Here is a 21,076-nt window from a genome sequence, read left to right as displayed (position 1 = left end):
ATCTGATGTGTATCAGTGTGTAGGATTTGTGCATTCTGCCTTAAAGTGACAGCAGCTTTGTAAAAAGCTTTGTAACTTTTAAGTATTTATATGAGTTCAAGGTGGTCGTATGTTAGAATGTCGGATGGAGTATCACTGACTGGCTTAAACCACCATGGCATAGTGTGCATTTATACAACAATGCAACAATAATAAAATAATGCATTGACATAAAAAAGGACATTTACTTTGGATACTTAAGTACTTTTAAAAGCAAGTACCTCTGTACTTTTACTTAAGTAAAAATAGTTTTTAACAACTTTCACTTGTAACAGAGAAATATTTGACCAGTAGTACTTTTACTTTCACTCGAGTAATGGAGTTGAGTACTTTGTCCACCTCTGGCAAGTGATAACCAGTAGCCGTGGCTTTGGGAGAGGCATTGTAGGGCAGCGAAGCAAGTGCATTCTGGGAGTTGTTGTCTTTCATCCACACGAGACAAAAATACATTTTCTGTTTTTTCTCAGTCTAGAAGGCACCAAATTCAAAAATAATTTCACATTTCTACTACATAAATGACCCAGTTTAAATACACATTCATCTTCCCAGCGCTAAAGTACCCCTTTAAGCACACATTCGGAAGCAGGTTTATTAGGCTGCTGTCACTTTAAGAGCTTCACGGATCCAATATATTGTTACAAGTGCGTTTTCTTTTTCAACTGTTTAGTCCACTTCTGACATAAATGACTGTGTTTATACGAATACTCATTAAGACGGGCATTTTAACATAATTTGGTGTGTATATATAAGCTGCGGAAGAGAACTGAATTCGGGATCACGCACTGTCCGAGAGGCGGCTTTCTGTGCGTGTGAGTACTTCACTCATTGCTATAAATAAAATTAAGCATGTCACATGTATGTACCAGTCATGTGTCCAGTCTACCTAAAACTTGGACTTTTTGTAATCTTTTGGTGTATTAAAATCATACAACAAACTTTTATAGCTTAACAAACCATTGTTTTAGGCTTTAGCCTATAATGTATTCGCTACTGAACTTTTATGCAATCAATTCCAATTCCTTTAATTACAATTCAGCTTCCTGCGTGTTGTAGCCAATTCAGTTCAAATTGAACTCATGACTTAAGAGTCAATTCTTAAATTATGAATTCTGTCCGAACCTGGAGTACAAAGCAACAAATCTTTAAAAACATTCAAACATGAAGAGACCTTCAAAGCCTCATAATTAATTATAGTGTTGGTACATCAACTGATTTAAATTCACCACAAGCATTCCGAAACCGTAGCGTTTCATGCACCCACATTCAACCAGTCCATTTCTGATGTATCAAAGCAATTGCTAGGATTTTTTCTGTTCTAAGCTCAAGTACTGAACAGCAGCCGCCCATATATTTAATAACTGTTCCCCTCCTTCTAAGAGCTCCCAGTGTCACTGTTTCTCTCATAATGAAGACAAACACTCCTTACAGCCCTGATTTGTCAGCTCAAACTACAGTGTCCAGAGGAAAGAGAATATTTGTGAGTTTGTAAGTGTATATGGGGTTAATGGGGGTATGTATGTATGTGACAGGGGTTACATTCCTCTACCAGCTGCTCCTCATTTCACCTCATTCCCTGCATCTTAAATTTCGTAGCAGGAGGGATGTTGTGGGGTTCAAAGGATGATCAGAGGTGGTCTTTCTATTTGTGTCAAGCATACAGTAAACACAACTACTACTTATACCACAAGTCAAACTCAAGACCCCCAAGCCTGAATACAGCCTGCCAACGGCACTCTTCAATATATCAATGAGGGTCTTGAAAACTACAGACTGACATCACTAAAACATCAATAAAAACTACTTATAAATACTACATTTGTCCAGGTTTTGGAGGCATCAAAATTGGGAAAAATGTATCTGCTCAAATACTCAAAAAAGAAAATGTATGAAAACTTAAAATCTGCTTTAAATTCAAAGTGATTTGTGCTTCTGTAGATGTTCTTCAAGCTAAATTGTTAACTACACCCAATTATAGTGGCACCAGTACATAACAATTACAGAATATTTACAGCATGCTCTGAATATTTGATTCTGATTGCTCAACCGCAGATCTATATATATATATATATATATATATATATATATATATATATATATATATATATATATATATATATATATATATATATATATATATATATACATACATATACGTCCCAGACAACCCCTAACCCCCCCCCCCCTCCCAACACTAAATACGCGATCAAGAACGTAAGTTTGTAAATGACAAAGGAAATTAATAATTATAAAGCCGTTTTCTTTATTATTAACACAGCAAATTAACATTAATAATAAATTGTAAATATTAATAATTAATAATAATTAATCACAGCTTCATCGGAATGAAATGAAACTTGGTGACTTTTCGAGCATTAGGTATGTAAACACACAAAAAAAATTGGGGTCATGATTCGAGCATGCTAATTGGTCGTAAAAAAAAAAGTAGCGATCATTGTCTTCGGTCATAAATGACCGACCATAGGAAATGAATGGGAAATCGGCAAAAACACAAAAATTCACCGTATATTTGTGTGTACAATCTACAAATCGGCCACAATGCTGAAAAAAAGTACACAGCAGTAAAGGGGTGACACTCTAAAACATCAAGAGTGTGATATTGACACATCCACTCACACTTATACTGAGCCTATGAAAAACTGAGCCTATAAACCACATTTTGATTTTTTTTTAAATCACAGCTTCATCGGAAAAATATGAAACTTGGTGACTTTTCTAGCATTAGGTATGTGAACACAAAAAAAATTGAGGGCATGATTTGAGCATGCCAAGTGGTCGTAAAAAAAATACTCCCACTTGTGCTCATCGGTCAAAAATGACACCATAGGAAATTAATGGGAAATCGGCAAAAACACAAATTCACAGAAAAAATCTATATTTCTAACAAAAAAAAAAATATGTGTACAACTTTATAATAAATAGTTTTTGAGATTTTTTAAATATATATTAAAATCCATCAAAAAAAATAATTTAATGTGTTCAAAACAGAACTAGGGAATTCTACATAGAGACCTCTAGTGGTTACACACATGGTTGCATGATTTCTTAAATAATTCCAAAAGAGGGCGCTAATCTGCCTTCAAAAAAAAAAATATTTTGAAGGCCTAGTCTCTATTTTAACCTGAAATACTGCAATAATAATAAAAAAAATAAATAAATAAAAAAAAAGTTTGTATAATTTTCAATGGCAAAAATAGACCATAATTATTGCATAAATATAAAAAAATACCATCAAATTGCATTGGTTTTACTGGGGTGGAGGAAGTTTAATTTTTAGGTGTCCGGTCACTTATGACCAGGAAGACAACCAATGCAACCCCTAAACGAAGAGCACCAGAGGGTTAAGTGAATTGGCAAGTCCTGCTGCTTTATTTTTCGGTCTTCATATTTCATGACAGGAAAACCAACATGTTCACTTTGTCTGGTTTCAGCGAGGATCTTAACAGAGAGACTAAGTTGCCTGCAGCACTGAATACACGCTCCGAGGGAGTGCTCGTAGTCATAGTCATATATTTTCTGGCAACTTTCTTCCTATGCAATAAAATGTATTTATTTCTACACCGTGCCACTACCTCCTTTTCGCGACCAGCAATGTACACATCAATCTGTATTTTGTACATGCCTATAGCCTATATTATGCTCTTATTGTCCATTTCTTTATTTTTTATTTAATGTGTATTTTTTGCCATCTGTTGTGTTGTATCTGGAGCTGCTATAACAAGTGAATGTCTCCAGCTCGGGATCAATAAAGTCTTATCTTATGTTGATCATGTAAATGGGCAGCAGAAATTCAGAGTATTGATTGGCGTTTCCATAAGTTTTGCCCAGTTATTCACAGGATTTTCTATTTCATTATTTCATTTCGTATTCGCTTTAAAAAGAATCGATTAACATAATTAACATATTAACATATTAACAACAATAATATGAAATAAAATGTATTTATATAACTTTGTTGTTTTTTCGATATCTTTTGAGTTTAAAGCTACACTATGTAACTTTTCCGTCCACTAGAGGTCGCCTGTTCAAAACAAAGGCGTAGTTTGATGACGCCACGTTTGAGCGCAGAATCTCGGGACATGTGGTCTTCACCTCACAGCCGGTGGAAAACAGTCAGGATAGGACTCGGGCAGAAATCATGTTCATGGATGCGATTATTAACATTACTGTAGTGAAGCAGAGCAGGACTGAGTGTTGTGGAGCTGAGCAAGGCCGCAGGAGCGATTGAAGAGCGGGACTGTTATTATGGCATAGTCGCTGGCGGGACTTTTATTATGACACGGTTGCCGGCGCAACTTCCTCTTTTCCAGTCATGAGTTTGAGGTAACGCAGCTCTGTTTATCGTATTAGATATATCTGAGTGTGTTGAAAAGGAAGTTATGACGTTCGCTCGGCGGCTGCTATGACACTTGTTCACAATGCAGTGAGAGTAAAGCGTTTCACTGAATAAAACCGGAGACCGAGGGTGACGTAGATATGACGCAATCGACAGGCGACTCCCTCACACGCATAGCTCACACGTCCCGGTTCCTTGGTTAAAATAGCAATTTTCTCACGATTTACAAATAGTTGAAAACATTTGGGATATTCTAAGTACTCAACTGAACAAAATATATAACACTGGCCTAGTGATTTCTGGATATTTTACTGCAAAAATCCTACATAGTTCACCTTTAATAGGAAGTATGGAACAGTTTTTGTCATCGTTTGCAACACATTTTTTGTAGAATAAATTATTCAAAGTTTCAACAAGTTGCGTTTGGACGAGTGCGTTTATATCCACGGGAATGTTACCTGAAAAACAATGTCTAAAGAAATAAGACTTGAAGTTTAGCACAACTCATCAGAACTAAAGAATGTTAGGGCAGGTTGAGCTCGACTTCTACAGCTTTCTCTCCTTTTCTCAACGGTATGGAATGGCACAATTTCTTCAACCAAATAGCGAGTCATGAATAATGTCATCCGGCTAGTGCCGTCAACTGTAACTTATTGCCTAAACCACATAAGAGAAGGATCGCTACTTGCAATTAAAATCTAACTCCAAATGTTTACGTTATGCTTTTGTCTTTTATGCCCGTGTTTGTGTGTATTTAATTGAACATCATCTGTAAACATCACAAGTAGGGATGCTCATTTCGGTTAATTTTCCCGAACGACAACCGCTGTTCATTATTCAATTATTAATTGTTAACTGATAAGATAATAATATTGAATAGACATTAAATAAAAATACAATTGATGAATGTCTGTGACCCGTTAAATAGACACTTTTTTTTTCACGGGTGTATTTTACTGTGCAAACAGCAACATACATTGTTGCTCAAAAACAACAACAGAACCTGGATTAAAATCATAAAATTTTCACGCACCAGCAGCGTTTGAGGCGCGCGCGCCTTCTCCGAAAAACATCTTACTTTCCGTTAACGGTTAAACAGTCAATATGAACATCCCTAATCACAAGTACTGAAACCTAGCAGTTAATTAATAATAATCAGACACACACACACACACACACACACACAAAATAAATCCCCCATATGTTTAATGGACTGTCCCATATTTCTAAGAAAGGTTTTTTTGTCCAGAAGCCCTTGACTCACGGAAGATAAATTATAAGCAATTAATAATATTGTGTTTATAGCTCATATCAAACACCATATATGCACTCCTGTAACTTTCACCGCAGCAAAAAAGAAAAGAAGTGCTGCGATGACCTCACACCACGGTAGGCATCTCATTACCGCGATATTGCAGTGATGCGGTTATCGTCACACCCCTACTTATCACCCAGCGATATATTAAAAGCTGGATGTATAATACTTTACCTGCATATTATATATTATATTATATATATTTAATCTTGGGCGCATGATTTTTTATATTGCCGCAAAAAAATATAACTTATATAAAGCATACAGCTTTATATAAAGTTGGATTTAGAATTTCCAACTTTATTTGCATACATAGAGTACACTCACATACGGCAATATATACTATATAGCAAATCTCAATTGCCTGATATTAATATATTATATTATTATTTTCTATTATGCTTCTTTGAAACACTGTATTCTGAAAAGAGCTATATAAATAAATTTGACTTGACGTTTTGCGTTACAGTAACATAAGCAGGTTTTAGAAGAGGTTTAATGCATTGCATGGCTAAATGCAATAATATTTTTGAATCTAAAACCAACCACTCATAATTCAACATGGATATGTTTGTAGTATGTGTACAGCAGCACTGAGGAAGAGTTGCCCTTTTGATAGTGACCAACTCCAGCTCTGCTGACTCAGGTTGTATGTGGGAGGTGCTGGACAGATAGCTTTAATGTGATCCAAATCGAAACAAAGAACACACAAATACAAACAGTCAAGTACAGAAACTCTACCCTGCCCAGAAGTGAATAAAAGCAGCCTCTACATGGCACAGGTTATCAGTAGAGTAGAACCAGATTGCAAACTAGATTTCTGAAAAACCTATTTGGACTTCACTGTGATGGAAAGAGAAAGAGAGGAACGAAGAAACTGGGGTATCGAGTATAAATAAAAACTATTGTGATGAGGAGCTGAAGGCATTAACGTGGAAACAGAAGGGAAAGAAACACTGGAATGAAGGATAAGCTGTATCGTTTGTACTGAAGTTCTCAAGTCAAAGACAAATGAGATGTATGAAAAACTAATACAACTAAATGTATTTCAGCACATCTGATATCAACTGAAATTGATATCACTGACATATTTTACTCTTGTCTCCCCAGATTCCGACAACATTTGCATTTGACCCTCTAGATATAACTGAAGCTAAGCACAGTATCAGAAAGCAGAAAAAAAAGGAAAATATGTCTTTTACCATCTTTGTTGCTGGTGACGGGAATGTTGTGGACAGTTCTGAGTTTGAAGCAGGAGCCGGTTAACACTTGCAGCTCTACTGAACTCAACACACATGCCTGAAGGTCTGTAACACACATACACACACTGTGAGCTCTATACATCAGTGTTATTATTGCTAACTAAAACTATTAAAACATTTCTGTCCATTGAAATTAAGATGAAATAATTATTTGATTTGATGATCAGTATTTGATAAGAATTTGATGAAAAACCTACACTAAAGGAAAATTATAAACGTTGCTTCTGCAAATATCTTAAAGCACAAAAATTGCTAACTGGAAATAAACTAAAACTTAAACTAAATAAATAAATTAAAACATAAATAATAATAAATAAATAGTTACAAGTATGAATAAAACTATATTAGTATATAAATAATATTAAAATAACACTGTTATACATGTAACGTTCAGGATGTCCAGACAAAGGTAGGACATTTTCAGCATCATTTTCATGAATCATTATGACTCCAAATCCCCCTAATGTCCAACATATTATACGAAGCTCACTTCCATCTTGGATGACAAAGACAAAAATGATGACTATTGGTAAATAATTTAAACATGAAATGCAAAATATGTTTTGTGGCTCTTAATGAAAAAAACAACAACAACAACAACAACAATAAAACATAGAAAATAGATTACTATATGCAACTGGTATTTCTGGTGTTATATTAAAATAAAAAAAGAAATAAATTATTTTAAAAAAATGGTAACACTTTACAATAAGGTTCATTAGTTAACATTAGTTAACAACATTAGTTAACATGAACTAATAATGAACTGCACTTATAAAGCATTTATTAGGGCCCAAGCCCAAAGGGCGAAGGCCCTATTGTTCCCCAAAGGATTATTATAGCCCAAGCCCTGAAAGGGCGAAGGCCCTATTGTTCCCCTAAGGATTATTATTAGGGCCCAAGCTCTGAAAGGTCGAAAGGCCCTATTTTTCCCCTAAGGATTATTATTAGGGCCCAAGCCCAAAGGGCGAAAGGGCCTATTGTTCCCCTAAGGATTATTATAAGGGCACAAGCCTAAAGGGCGATGGCCCTATTGTTCCCCGAAGGATTATTATTAGGGCCCAGGCCCTTAGAGTCAAGGCCCTATTTTTCCCTAAGGATTATTATTAGGGCCCAAGCCCTGAATGGGTGAAAGGCCCTATTGTTCCCCTAAGGATTATTCTTTCTTTTTTTTTTTTTGACTTCTCGGGCACTTTTGGGGCCTTTAACGTGCTCGGAAACTCTTGAAACTTTGCACACGCGTCGGAATGCGCGGCCAGCAGGGCCGAGCTGAAGCTGGTACCCGGGCGTGGCAGGGGGGTTGGACAGCGGCCCCTAGAATGCGTTCTGAAACTTGGTCCATAAATAAAAATTTCAGCACTGAATACACTTTTCTAAAAGTGGCTGTTTAAAATAAACTTCCATAACATTTACACGCATCTTACTGACACTGATATTAAGATCATTGTTACGGTTTCTGTGATTTGGCTCCATTTATTAATTTTGTAATTAACATTTTTTTATTGGATGCCACACATATTGAAATGAAAGCACGCTTTTTGGTGCATAAGATTGGTAAACAAACGGTAGCTAAGGTAGGTCAAAAACACATGAAGGGAAGTGTTAGGAAAATACAACATCAGCATTCGAACGGAATTCTGCACTCATTTGAAATTGACATTTGACATCATCTAACATGAAATTAATTTATTAAATTTAATTTATCTCATAGATTTGGCTGTTGTGGTTCGTGGTCATAGTAGCACCAACTGCTGCAGTTAATGTGGTGAATTCAATGACTTTGACATAGTCCTTTTGTTTTCCCATTTTAAATGCCTATTGCCTGCCATGCACAGTTAAGCTGATGCCACCAGTTTGGGCCCGCCATCGCTGCTTGCAGCTTTAATTTATCTTTGTTAATGGTAATTTCAACATTTACTAATGCATTATTAAAATCTTGTTAACATTAGTAAATGCACTGTGAACTAACATGAACAAACCATGAACATCTGTATTTTTATTAACTAACGTTAACAAAGATGAACTAATGCTGAACAGAGGTGTTGTTCATGGTTAGTTCATGTTAACTAAAGCATTAACTAATGTTAACAATACAACCTTATTGTAAAGTGTTACCATAGTGTTAAAAATACAATAAAAAAAATTGTAATTGTCAAAAAAGTAAACAGCTTTGTGAACACAGCAAAATGCAGGATTGCAGGAACAGGATCTAAAATAACCAGAAATAACCAGGTGAAAAAAAAACTCAGAGCTCACTACTGCATTTTCAGAAGTACGATGCCATTTAACATGTTTTTTAGAATTTTAAGTTATATGTTTTTAATATAATCTATTGTAAATAATTATGCATAAATCATCTTGCTGCCTTATTGCTTAATTAGCTAAGCCTCTATAGTGGACCCATCAGTTTTAAACCTTAGAGAGCATTACTGGAGTGGCAGCTAGGCTAATTCAGCAATGGTGGATTGTGTAATTTTGTAATAATGATTTGATATGTGTTTGGGAAAATAATCTGATCCTTTAATATAAAGTCATTTTACCTTTCTTCTGCAATTTCTGAATACTTTCCCTCCATTCTGACCTCTCATAATCTGAGGACAGCAGGAACAGGTAGCTCTGGAGAGAGGAAGAGACAATGAGTTAAAGCGGAGGTCTTCAAACCTGCTTTTAGGAACAGACTGTCCTAAAAAGTTTATTTCCAACCTGCTTCATCATGCCTACATGAGTATTTTCAAGCAATCCTGAAGAGATGGTTCAGGTGTGTTTGATTAGGGTTGGAGCTAAACCAGAGATTGTCTTCTTTATAGGGAGATGAAAGGGTCTGTATCTCTTACCGTTGGAAAAAGCGTACTGGCTTTCAGAGTTTTACTAGTCAGTTAGTTTGTGTTACACACGGTTTCTTGTGGATTAGCGTGTTCGTCTTGTGAATAATGTTCTACATTGGTGTTAAATCACTAGTAAATGTACAGTAGGAATGCAATGTTTGTGAAATGTGCTTTAATGAGCGGTAAACATAGCGTGAGTTGCTCTTTTAGCTGCAGATTACTGGTCCCTACCGTGTAAATAAAACCACATTTAAGATTCGATTTTAATTTGTTAATTAAAAAACAGCTTTTTTGGGCATACATAGCAGTGATATCACTAATCACTAAAATGTAATTGTAATTTAATTGTTGAAAGCTGGAAGCCAAAGAAAGAATCCATGAATTGAAAAAAAAAAAAACTTTATATTTTGTTTACCTTCATTCATTAAAAAGCATTGTCATTATTATTAGGCATACACAGCACTCATAAAATCATTGCAATTAAAGTCTAATTCATTTTTTTCATACCGAGAACACATCCTTTAAGCAAGTTATTAATTTTCTATTTATTCATTAAAATGCATTATATCATGCACATGGCAGTCAGTCATTCAAGTCTTATTATAATTTGTAAAACCAAAGATAAAAAACATTGATATTATTACTCTGCCTTCTCTTAAAAAAATAACAATTTAAAACATGTTGAAGATTAGGTTAGGTTAGGACGAACAGGTTGTCGATTGATTAAATTATAAAAATAAAAAAAGCTGTTTATTAAGCATTGATATCCATTAAAAAATGGCCTCTTGTCTCCTTCCCTGTGTACCGCCACAGCCGGCGCATTAGCCATTACGCTTTTTTGGCTAAAGGTTGCAGACTTGCCTTCCAGTGGCTTTGGCTAAACTCTGCAGGACAGTGGGTCCCTATAGGAGCAGGGTTGAAGACCTCTGCTTTAAAGAATAACAATGGCTCCCTCTACTGGAAAGCTATAAACAGCAGAAGCACAACCTTTAACTGGAAAACATTCATGTGTCATGTGTAACATCAAGTGTTAAAATGATAGAATATCTGAAAAATCATGTCAAATAAACATCACACTTCTTCTCACAAATAACTGTTTTAAATCAGATGGTTCTGGGATGTGGTACCTTGCCATGTTTGTTGTGAATGCGAAATGGGATGGTGGGGGAGTGTAACAGAAGACACGACTCCTGCTCATTCATCTTCTTCCTGAGACGATCCACGTTACGACTCTGACCCTTCTGTGCTTTCTGTTCACACACAAATCAATCTGATATTAGTACGTTAAGCATGCACTTACAAGCAAAATATGTGTCAATATGTTTTCTAGATTCTCAGATAACACACACAGCAGTCAGCTTGAGACTTCAGCAATCATCACTTCCTGCTCTGATCAGCCCTCTTTTTCCCTCTTATTGCTGTCAGAACTGAATTAATGAAGTAACCAAGAGCTCCACAAAGTAATTGGTACAGATTAAAATCCCCTGCTCAAGTCCCTATCATCAAGTTTCAAGTAAAGTCTCAAGTCTCAGTGCACACAAACCAAGCAAGAAGAAAAAAGAAGTAAAAACAGTGTGATGCATGTAATATAACATTATGTTTTTGTTATGTTTAACTTTGCTTATATCACCTACAGGGACAGAATTTAACTTTCCCATTAAGGCTGATTTTTGCCCCCTTACATTTCTTTTAACCTTATTAACCCCCGGTTTCACAGACAAGGCTTTAGACTAGTCCCAGACTAAAATGCATGTTTGAGTTGTTTTAACTGAAAGCAATTTGCACTGACAATACCTTAAAATATTCTATTTACACAGCAATTACAACTGCATTAAAAACAATATGAGATTACTGTTTTAAACATAAAAGTTTGAATAGAGGAATTATGTTTTAAAATTTTAATTTAAAAAAATGAAATTATACTTTTAATTATGAAATTAAAACCAACAGTAGGTGGCAGAAAGTCACTAGATGATGTGTTCGACTTGAAGCGGTGCTGTGCAGACATATGACATCAAATCACTGCGAGAGCGAACTCACCTAGGCTGTGTTTGAAATCGCCCCAAATAATCTCATTCACTATTCCATAAATTAGTCCACTAATATAGTCCACTTGAAGGAGTGAATTAAAAGGAGTGAGCGAATTCAGAGTGTGCCAGAAGGGCTGTCGCTTTAGCATAGTTTGTGCTTGCCGTTTAATAATCATTTGAATCATTTGAATCTCATTTGAAAATATCTCTGTCATGGAAACTATGTATAAACCTTAATTAAACAATTTAATAATCAATTTAAAAAGGAATTTATACCTCTATGATATTACACTGTACCCACATTAGACCAGCGGTTTGGAAAATGGATGGATGGACGGATGGATGATTTAGCTGTGGGAACATCTGCAGAGACGCAGGGATTCATTTGACACGACCGTCCCAGTGTATTATGGGTATTCTCTAGCCATTGAGTTAACATCGTTTGTACACATGTTATTGTGAAGCATTATGGGATTGAATGGGTGCACTCAATAATGTCCACAATGGTTTCAGGCCACTCTACAAATGGTTGTTTCCTCAAATAGTGTCCTATTCAAGTCACAGTCCTACTGTCATAATAAGTGAGTCCAAGCATTCACTCAGCTAAATTGTTCAAAATGGCTGATTCATTCAGTAATGAAGCAAGTTACTGTGCTTATAAATGGGTCATTGAATCACTGAACCTATTCGTTCAGAAACTAAACATGACGCGTGCATTGCTCAGAGACACTTAACTCCTTTGCTGTGGCTTTGTTTGGAACTATGGAAAAACAGACTATTATCTACTGATGACACATAAATTAAAGAACACAGATGCAGCCGGATCCTTTCCATAATGACCAACACAATACCAAGAGCAGCGCAAATGAGCATCTGGTTTGAGACATGCTTTTTTGGCCGGTAAATAATGGGGCAAATACCAGTAAATTGACTAGTGTAAACCTTAGTAAAATCACCTTGCGTGATTCATTTAAATACTCTCCTCCCATAAATGTTGCGTCTGAAAGGGAAACTCCTACAAATGCATATGCAATAAGGTCAGGTGCAAAAATAAAAGTGGCCATGCCTCAGCTCAAATTTTTCACTGCGTGTCTTTAGAAAATCCTTAACACCAAAATAGGGTTTGCGCTGGCGCAAGCTGTTAATAAATCGGCCCCTATATTTACAATATTATGTCTAAAATGTCACTTAACATTAACCCCCTAGAGTCTGCCGTCGCGCTGGCGTGATCAACTAAATTTTTTTCTTATCAGTGCTAAAGAGACTCAAATAACACTGTCGTTTTTTAATCATTCAGGCAAGTGTTATACATCATAATCTGTTAAGTTTCTTTATTTTTTTGTGTACAGTCACAAAAAAACTAATTGTTGTGCTTTTTGCAAAATAAAGAAAACAAACATGATGCACGATCTGCATCCTCTGTAAATTATGTCTAATCTGATTCTCTTAAGAAAATGACCTGTAGCTTAGTGAAAATGTATCATACAAACATGAGACATGTCTAAAGAAACATTGAAATGTCAGGTTTTAAATAATGTAAATCAAATTGAAAACAAATATTCTGTGTTTATGTAATCTGTTTGAAATGAGAGAGATGTCAGTTGTTTGCAAGTGTCTCATTATCCGCTAATGCGACCACGCCCAAGGAGCGTGCGTTCTTTTGAGATTCAAATACTGACGCAACCCACATCAACTCAAATAAACACATCAAGTGTAGTGCTATACTTTAGCTACATCATTTTGAGTCGCATTGAGGAATAATCCTGGAATAATAATCTATATAATCTTAGAAATAATAGTTTATTTCTAAGAGCAACGGATTCAGCCGCTGATTGTGAGGTAATCTTAAGTTTATTCCGTTAGCGTCTGTGAATATTAAATGCAAAAAAGACAGCTTAAATATGAATTCTGCTGCAACATAAAATGTCATAGACGCAAGACTGTTTAGACAAGATTTATTTGGCCTGTTTTAGACAGATTATGAAGTGTTTATGCTATTGTAAAATAGCCTAGTGTGAGTGTCACATATCAATAAAGCTTTTGTTCACAAATGTCTGCTCAGATGCTGTAAATATAGTACCAGTAAAAACGTATTTTGCTTCATATTAATGTTGCCTAATGTAATGCCTAATTTTATTTTTTTATTTAAGATGTGTTGATTCTAGGGGTGTAACGGTACACTTATTCGTACCGAACCGTTTTGGTACAGGGCTCTCGCTTCGGTGCGCGTGTGTACCGAACGGTTACAAATGAAATCTTTAACAGTTAACAGTCGGCTTGTTTTAAGCACGGAACACACTTCAATCCGAGTTCCCACATGAACATATGAAGTATTCAGTCCATTTTATCACGAAATTCAAACGATAAATGCTGTTTTGACGCTCTTTAATGTGACGACTGATCACTGTAGCATAGGCACGTCAATTCAAGTGGCTGCGGCGAGTGAACGCAATCATCTCTTCCAGAAGAATAAACATGAATTAATATCTTAAGGTATGTTGAGGATAACACTTACTGAAACGTATCATATGTCGTGTAATCGCTCAATCAGTGTTTCAATCGCGGAAAGATGTCAAACAGCTTGTAAACAATGTCACGCAGCATCATTTACCTCAGAGTCAGAAGTCATTCAGTGTCCACAGCTGTTAATTCACTAGAGAAATCAACTCTTTCACTAAATATATGCACTATATATATATATATATATATATATATATATATATATATATATATATATATATATATATATATATATATATATATATATATATATATATATATATATATATATATATATATATATATATATATATATATATATTAATTCTACTTAACCTGTTAGTAGAATAGAGTCTTGATTATTTAATGCTATGTTTAGATAAATCTGTCATGAAAATGACAGTCACTAAGATTATATTTCAACAACGAATTGGAGAAAAACATAATTTTATAATTAGATTTAGGAGTTAAAGCAAAAACTGCCTTATGTGAAGTTTACATGTTTGCACACAATGTGTTATTTGAGTGTTGATTATCCTATAACTAAACATGAATATCAGTTGAATGGCTCATAGTTTGGACTCTGTTGTTAACCTTTAATATTATAGTAATAATGTGCAAGTAAGGGCTCCCTATAGCTATAGTTAACAGCATTATCTTTAAGAAACTTTTAGTTATAATTTAATTCATTTAAGGACAGACACATTTTTTTCAGTAAACCACTGTTTAATAAAAAATAAATAAACGTTTATTGTACCGAACCCGTACCGAACCGTGACTTCAAAACCGAGGTACGTACCGAACCATTAGTTTTGTGTACCGTTACACCCCTAGTTGATTCTGAAAAGTGAACAGCACGAGTAATAAAGGACACATCATTTGATGCACAATATATCAGAAGACATGGAGTTTGTTTTGTAGAAAGCCTTTCTTTAAAGTGAATTTTGTTTTGTATAAATTGTATCTTAATTTTAATCAATGTTTTTAATATATTTCATTTTATTTTCAACAAAACAAGAAAATATATCTTATGTAATTTTACTTATCTAGTAAATGTATCTTGAATTAAGAATGTTTAGATATTTAGACTCGAAACAAGACAAAAATACTAAGAAGAGCATTTTTTTGCAATGTACTATTTTAATTTTTTTTTTTAAAGAAGTCTCATGCTAAAAAAAAACTGTAATATTGTGACACTGAACCCAATTCAGTATTCAGTAAATAAAAATGACTGAATAATTGGTAATGTTATAAGTAAAATATTTGGGATTTAAAACAACATAATGCAATGCAATTATGATTCTAGGTTCATTTATGAGACATGCGTGCAATGCATGATCACCAGCGCTAAGGCTATTTTCTGCTATATTTGCATATGGCCTTTGTAAAGAAAAAGTGTCTTAAAAAATGTAAATCAATATATTGTGTTATGTGAATAAGTAGGCACAATTATTCTCACATCAATTTGAAGCAAAAACTCTAGGCAACAACACCCATTAGTCAAAAGTATTGTGGACCCTTATCTATTGTGTGTTTTGAAGCCTTCAAAAATATAAACATAAAGCATAAACATTATTCTCTCAAAAATACAAGCATGTACATACATGTTGCTCACATATTATGGTAGCCCAGTTTGTGCTGAACACAGTGTAATAACTTTTGCCATCAATATGTTTATAAGCAACTGAAAAACGGATTCCAAATCATCAGTCCTCGTCCTCCTCGATCTATCTGCCGCCTTTTACACTGTCAATCATCAGATTCTTCTTTCCACCCTCTCATCACAGGGCATCACAGGGACTCCGCTTCATTGGTTTGAGTTTTATCTCACAGGTAGGTCTTTCAAGGTTGCCTGGAGAGGAGAGGAATCCAAAGCACATCAACTGACCACTGGGGTGCCTCAGGGCTCAGTGCTTGGACCTCTCCTCATCTCCATCTACACTACTTCATTGGGACCCATCATCAAGGCACATGGCCTCTCAGACCACTGCTATGCTGATGACACACAGCTCTACCTCATTCCAACAAGATGATCCCACAGTAGCTGCACAAATCTCAAGCTGTCCAGCGGACTTCTGTGTGTGGATGAAAGAACATCACCTGCAGCTCAAACTGGCAAAGACTGAGTTTCTCGTCTTCCCTGCCAGTCCCTCTATACAACACGACTTCACCATCCAGCTAGGTACATCTTTGATTTCCCCATCAAAGTCGTCAGAAATCTTGGAGTAACATTTGATGACCAGTTATCCTTTAAAGAGCACATTTCAAAGACAGCTCGGTCATGCAGGTTTGCGCTTCACAACATCAGGAGGATCGGACCATTCCTAACAGAGCACACAACACAGCTTCTCGTCCAGGCACTGGTTATTTCTAGGCTTGACTACTGCAATATGCTTTTGGCTGGACTCCCATCATGTGCGATCCAAACACTTCAAATTATTCAGAACGCAGCAGCACGTCTTGTCTTCAAAGAGACAAAGAGCCCAAAAGAACCCATGTCACACATCTCTTCATCTCTCTGCACTGGCTACCACTCGCTGCTCGCATCAAGTTCAAGGCGCTGACGCTTGCTTACAGAGCCACCACAAGCTCCGGTCCTGCATACTTTGACTCGCTTCCACGAGTCTACACCCCCACCAGAAGCCTTCGCTCAGCTAAGGAGCGACGTACCATTGTGGTACCATCACAGAGAGGCATGAAATCATGAAATCATTGACTCAACCCCCACCTTAACCTCATCAGAAGAGCCATTTGGAATTTCTAAGGACAAAGGAAGGCCTGCAGACCAAATGTTTGTCATACCTTTAGTACAGTGGGAGAAGCTTGGTCTGATTGGTTAGTTTCAAACGTCTCACGTTTTGGTCTGATTGGTTAGTTTTGAATGGGTCATATTTGAATTTGGTGACATCAGGGAAAAGGATCACAACGGTAGCTCTGTCTCTTTTGATTCTCTGCCTTTCTCTATTTAGGGCCTGCTCTTTGGCTCTGTCCGCTATCTCTCTCTCTCTCCCAGGTAACATTCTATACATGCTGAGTACAATTAAGGGTTAAAAGTTTATCATCACATACATCCATTTGAAACTATTTTAAGTGTAACCATAACCAGATTTTGTGTTTCCATTTAAAAGAGATTTTTGTCTATTATGTAATTGGGATTATACATTTACCTGACTGTTAATAAATTGTTATATTTTCAATCTATTCTGATTTACTCTATGATTATCTAGTAGATTATTAACCCTTATTACAACGAAGGGTTAAACGGAATGATTAAATGTGTGACTAACTATTAAATATAAATTACCAAACAACCAATTGGCATTCTAATCTAAAATGGAGTCAGATAAAGAATATTATAATTAAATCCATTATGCCCAGCTGAAACACAAACACGTAGCGACCTTCAACCGCAGTCGTTACCGTCCTTGGAACGAGATTTTAGCGGGCCAATTTCTAAAGGGCCCCAAAACAGCTCAGATTCCAGAGGGTTAACGTTACTGAACTGTTATTATAAAATCAATATCACTTTTGCAATCTTGCTGATATTCTAGAAATACTACCTTGTGTTATAAATGTAAAAAATAACATTTTTGTGAAAATTTCCAATAGGGATGATACTACCATTCTGTCATTATGCGTGTATGAGCTTTAGTAGAAATTATGTTAACAGGCCTCTATAGCTAATTAAAGACTCCAGAGGTCCACTGCAGCCGTTAGTGTGTGCTGATGTTATATTATATCTTGACAATGTAATGGGGTACATGATTCTGTGGGACAGTAATCGTTCTGAGCAGAAGGAAATCCCTGAAGAGAAGATTAAACAATCCCAGAAGTGAGCGTTCTCAAAAGTGAATTTATTTGATTCTCTCATTGCCAGCTAGCATAAACAAACCCGTTCACACAATGGAGTTAGCCACGTTAACAAGGCTAAGAGTCGTGGTGTCACCTTTCCTCTGTGGTCCTGTGGTGACCTCACTTGAACAATGTAAGCGGGCGATCTAAGATCAATCTGAATGTGAACTGTACCATCACAGTGACCAGCTTCGGCAACGCCAAACATCAGTAAATAAACCACAAAATCCAATTTCCCCCTAATTACAGAAGCCTACAAAGCAATGCTTTAGAGAAGACTCTAATAATTTCTAAGACATGGCCTTTAGGAAAACACTGATAATTAGGTAAAGAACTTATTGAACACAGCTGAGTGACAACATGTCAAGATGTTTTATGTTGCCCAGACAACAACTTATAGCAATCCTCAACAGTATATTTTGAAGTCAAAATATTTTGACATATTTTTATACTTAATAGGTGATGTAAATACAGTTGGGAATTGAAAATCGATTCCAATTTGGCAATCGGATATTTGTAATAAAATTAAAGTTTAAATTCCTGTGTGCGCATTTTAATGTGATTTCAAACCATTTTCAAGCACAAGACGACATAAAAAATAATTAAATTTGGCACTTCCACTACATTCAAAGCGTGCACACAGAGAGCCTCCTCTCATAGGCCTATATTGTGCGATGCTGAATTGAGTTCTCGTATGCGTGTCCTTGTGTTTGAACGCACAAATACACACAAAAAGTCAAAATATCCTCATAAACACAGTCGGTTTTGTCTTAAGAGAAGGTAAACAGAAAACACAGACTATGACTATGTGTAACAGACTATATATTGAATCTTGCATGAGGTCTTAAAGTGACAGCATCCTAATAAACCTGCTGTAGTCTGTCATTGACATTAACCAAAAAACAAAAGAAAAAGAAAATCACTCATTCATCTTGACTTTTTAAATTTTGTAACTTTAATAAGGATTATTCTATATTTTATTTATAAAAAGAAAACTGAAGACTGAAAACTGAAACTTTTTTTCGAAAAAGAAATTCAGCTTTGGTTACAGTAGTGCAAGACGAAATTTGCTACAGGTCATGAACACATCAACGAGAACGGGGCATTGCGATGCAACACGTTTCAGTGGACGCTTCAATACCATACAAGAATACAGTATCACCATGCACCTGCTCAGAAAGACAAATGTTTCAGGTTAGAACTTTTACTTTGATGTGTCTTGTGTAGAGAACCTCAAAAATTTGTGGCATGTCATTTTAAAAAAATGTGATCGGTGCAGATATGTTAGATGGGTTTTATTATAAGTGAAACACTTTCATTCTTTCTAGACAGAGTTTTTTTTGTCTACTCAATTGCTTACTCATGCCATGACACAGCAACAAAGCTAAAACAAAGTATTCCGGTAACACTTTACAATAAGGTTCATTAGTTAACATTAGTTAACTACATTAGTTAACACAAACTAAAAATGAACTGCACTTATAAAGCATTTATGTATCTTTGTTAATGTTAATTTCAACATTTACTAATGCATTATTAAAATCTTGTTAACATTAGTTAATGCACTGTGAACTAACATGAACAAACCATGAACAGCTGTATTTTTATTAACTAATGTTAACAAAGATGAACTAATGTTAAACAGAGGTGTTGTTCATGGTTAGTTCATGTTAACTAATGCATTAACTAATGTTAACTAATACAACCTTATTGTAAAGTGTTACCTTCAAATCTTGCTAACATTAGTTAATGCACTGTGAACTAACATGAACAAACCATCAACAGCTGTATTTATATTAACTAATGTTAACAAAGATTATCTAATTCTGAACAGAGGTGTTGTTCATGGTTAGTTCATGTTAACCAATGCATTAACTAATGTTAACTAATACAACCTTATTGTAAAGTGTTACCGATTATTATTATATATACAGTAATGTCCAAAAGTGATGTCCAGAGGGGATATTTGTTTTTAATGATCCTATAAGTTTGAAAAAATCATCAAAATATGAGGAAAGTATGTTATATATTTTTGTTATATTTTATTTATGAGGGAAAAACAAAAAATTTAACTTGGGTATTTATCTGACAAAATGATTTGGCAAAAAAAGGCAAACTACAGCTATAGGTTTTATTTTACTATGCAAAAGAAATGCACAGAAAACTAAAACAAAAAGCTTACAGGAAAAAGAATACATTAATTACAACTTAAGTTATTAATTTTTGCATGTTTGCAGTTTTTTTTGCATGCGTTCATAATTTCTTTGTATGACAGCCTGGCCAAAAATATGGGCCAATTTGACACTGCATTATCACAAATAAAAACAATTCCAAGCATATCAAATAATATGTGAATAAAGGGTGAAAATGTCCATTTTCCTATATGCCGAAAATCACATTTGGCCACTACAGTGCATTCAAAATTATAAGGCAAGTTGATATTCTTTTTTTTTCTAAGCACATTTTACCAATTCCTGAACACATCAATCTTTATAAATACTATACATTTTGCTCATTGGGTCACAAAAACAAGTTGAGAAGAAATTAACTTTAAGAATGAAGTTGAAGAATAAGGTTTGAAACCATCAGGAACCCTTTAGTCTCCAGTGCCACCATTTTCCAGAAATGCAACCTACTTGGAGTCTCCAGAAGTACAAGGTGCTGTTGCTAAGGTAAAAAATTCTGAAACATGACCCCCACTTAATAAGAATCACAAGCTGAAGAGTTGTAAAATAACACATTTTTAAAGGCTTTATAGACAGATAGATTGGGAGTGATTCTTGAGGGACCAGCACCACTTCCTCTTGTACCACTGTTTGAAGGATTTATCTTTCAGAATCTGGTAGTAAGTTTTATGAGTTCATCAAGTCTATTTCCTACCCTGAAAGGTCAGGCTTGCT

General features: G+C 35.3%; 1 protein-coding gene across 3 annotated transcripts in view; it reads right to left on the bottom strand.

Moving 5' to 3' along the window:
- The window catches only part of abr (ABR activator of RhoGEF and GTPase), a 453,886-nt gene that overhangs the window by 141,633 nt on the left and 291,177 nt on the right, over positions 1-21,076 (bottom strand). For all 3 annotated transcript variants that reach the window (XM_079816090.1, XM_079816091.1, XM_079816092.1), the window contains 3 exons: positions 10,923-11,045; positions 9,511-9,586; positions 6,911-7,015 (listed from right to left, as the gene is read on the bottom strand). In XM_079816090.1, coding sequence (XP_079672216.1) covers positions 6,911-7,015; positions 9,511-9,586; positions 10,923-11,045 — 304 coding nt within the window. The remainder of the gene's footprint in view (positions 1-6,910; positions 7,016-9,510; positions 9,587-10,922; positions 11,046-21,076) is intronic.

This window comes from Gobio gobio (genome assembly GCF_949357685.1).
Source record: "Gobio gobio genome assembly, chromosome: 4".
In the NCBI taxonomy this organism is placed as follows: domain Eukaryota; kingdom Metazoa; phylum Chordata; class Actinopteri; order Cypriniformes; family Gobionidae; genus Gobio; species Gobio gobio.
This window is presented reverse-complemented; position numbering and strand designations above follow the sequence as displayed.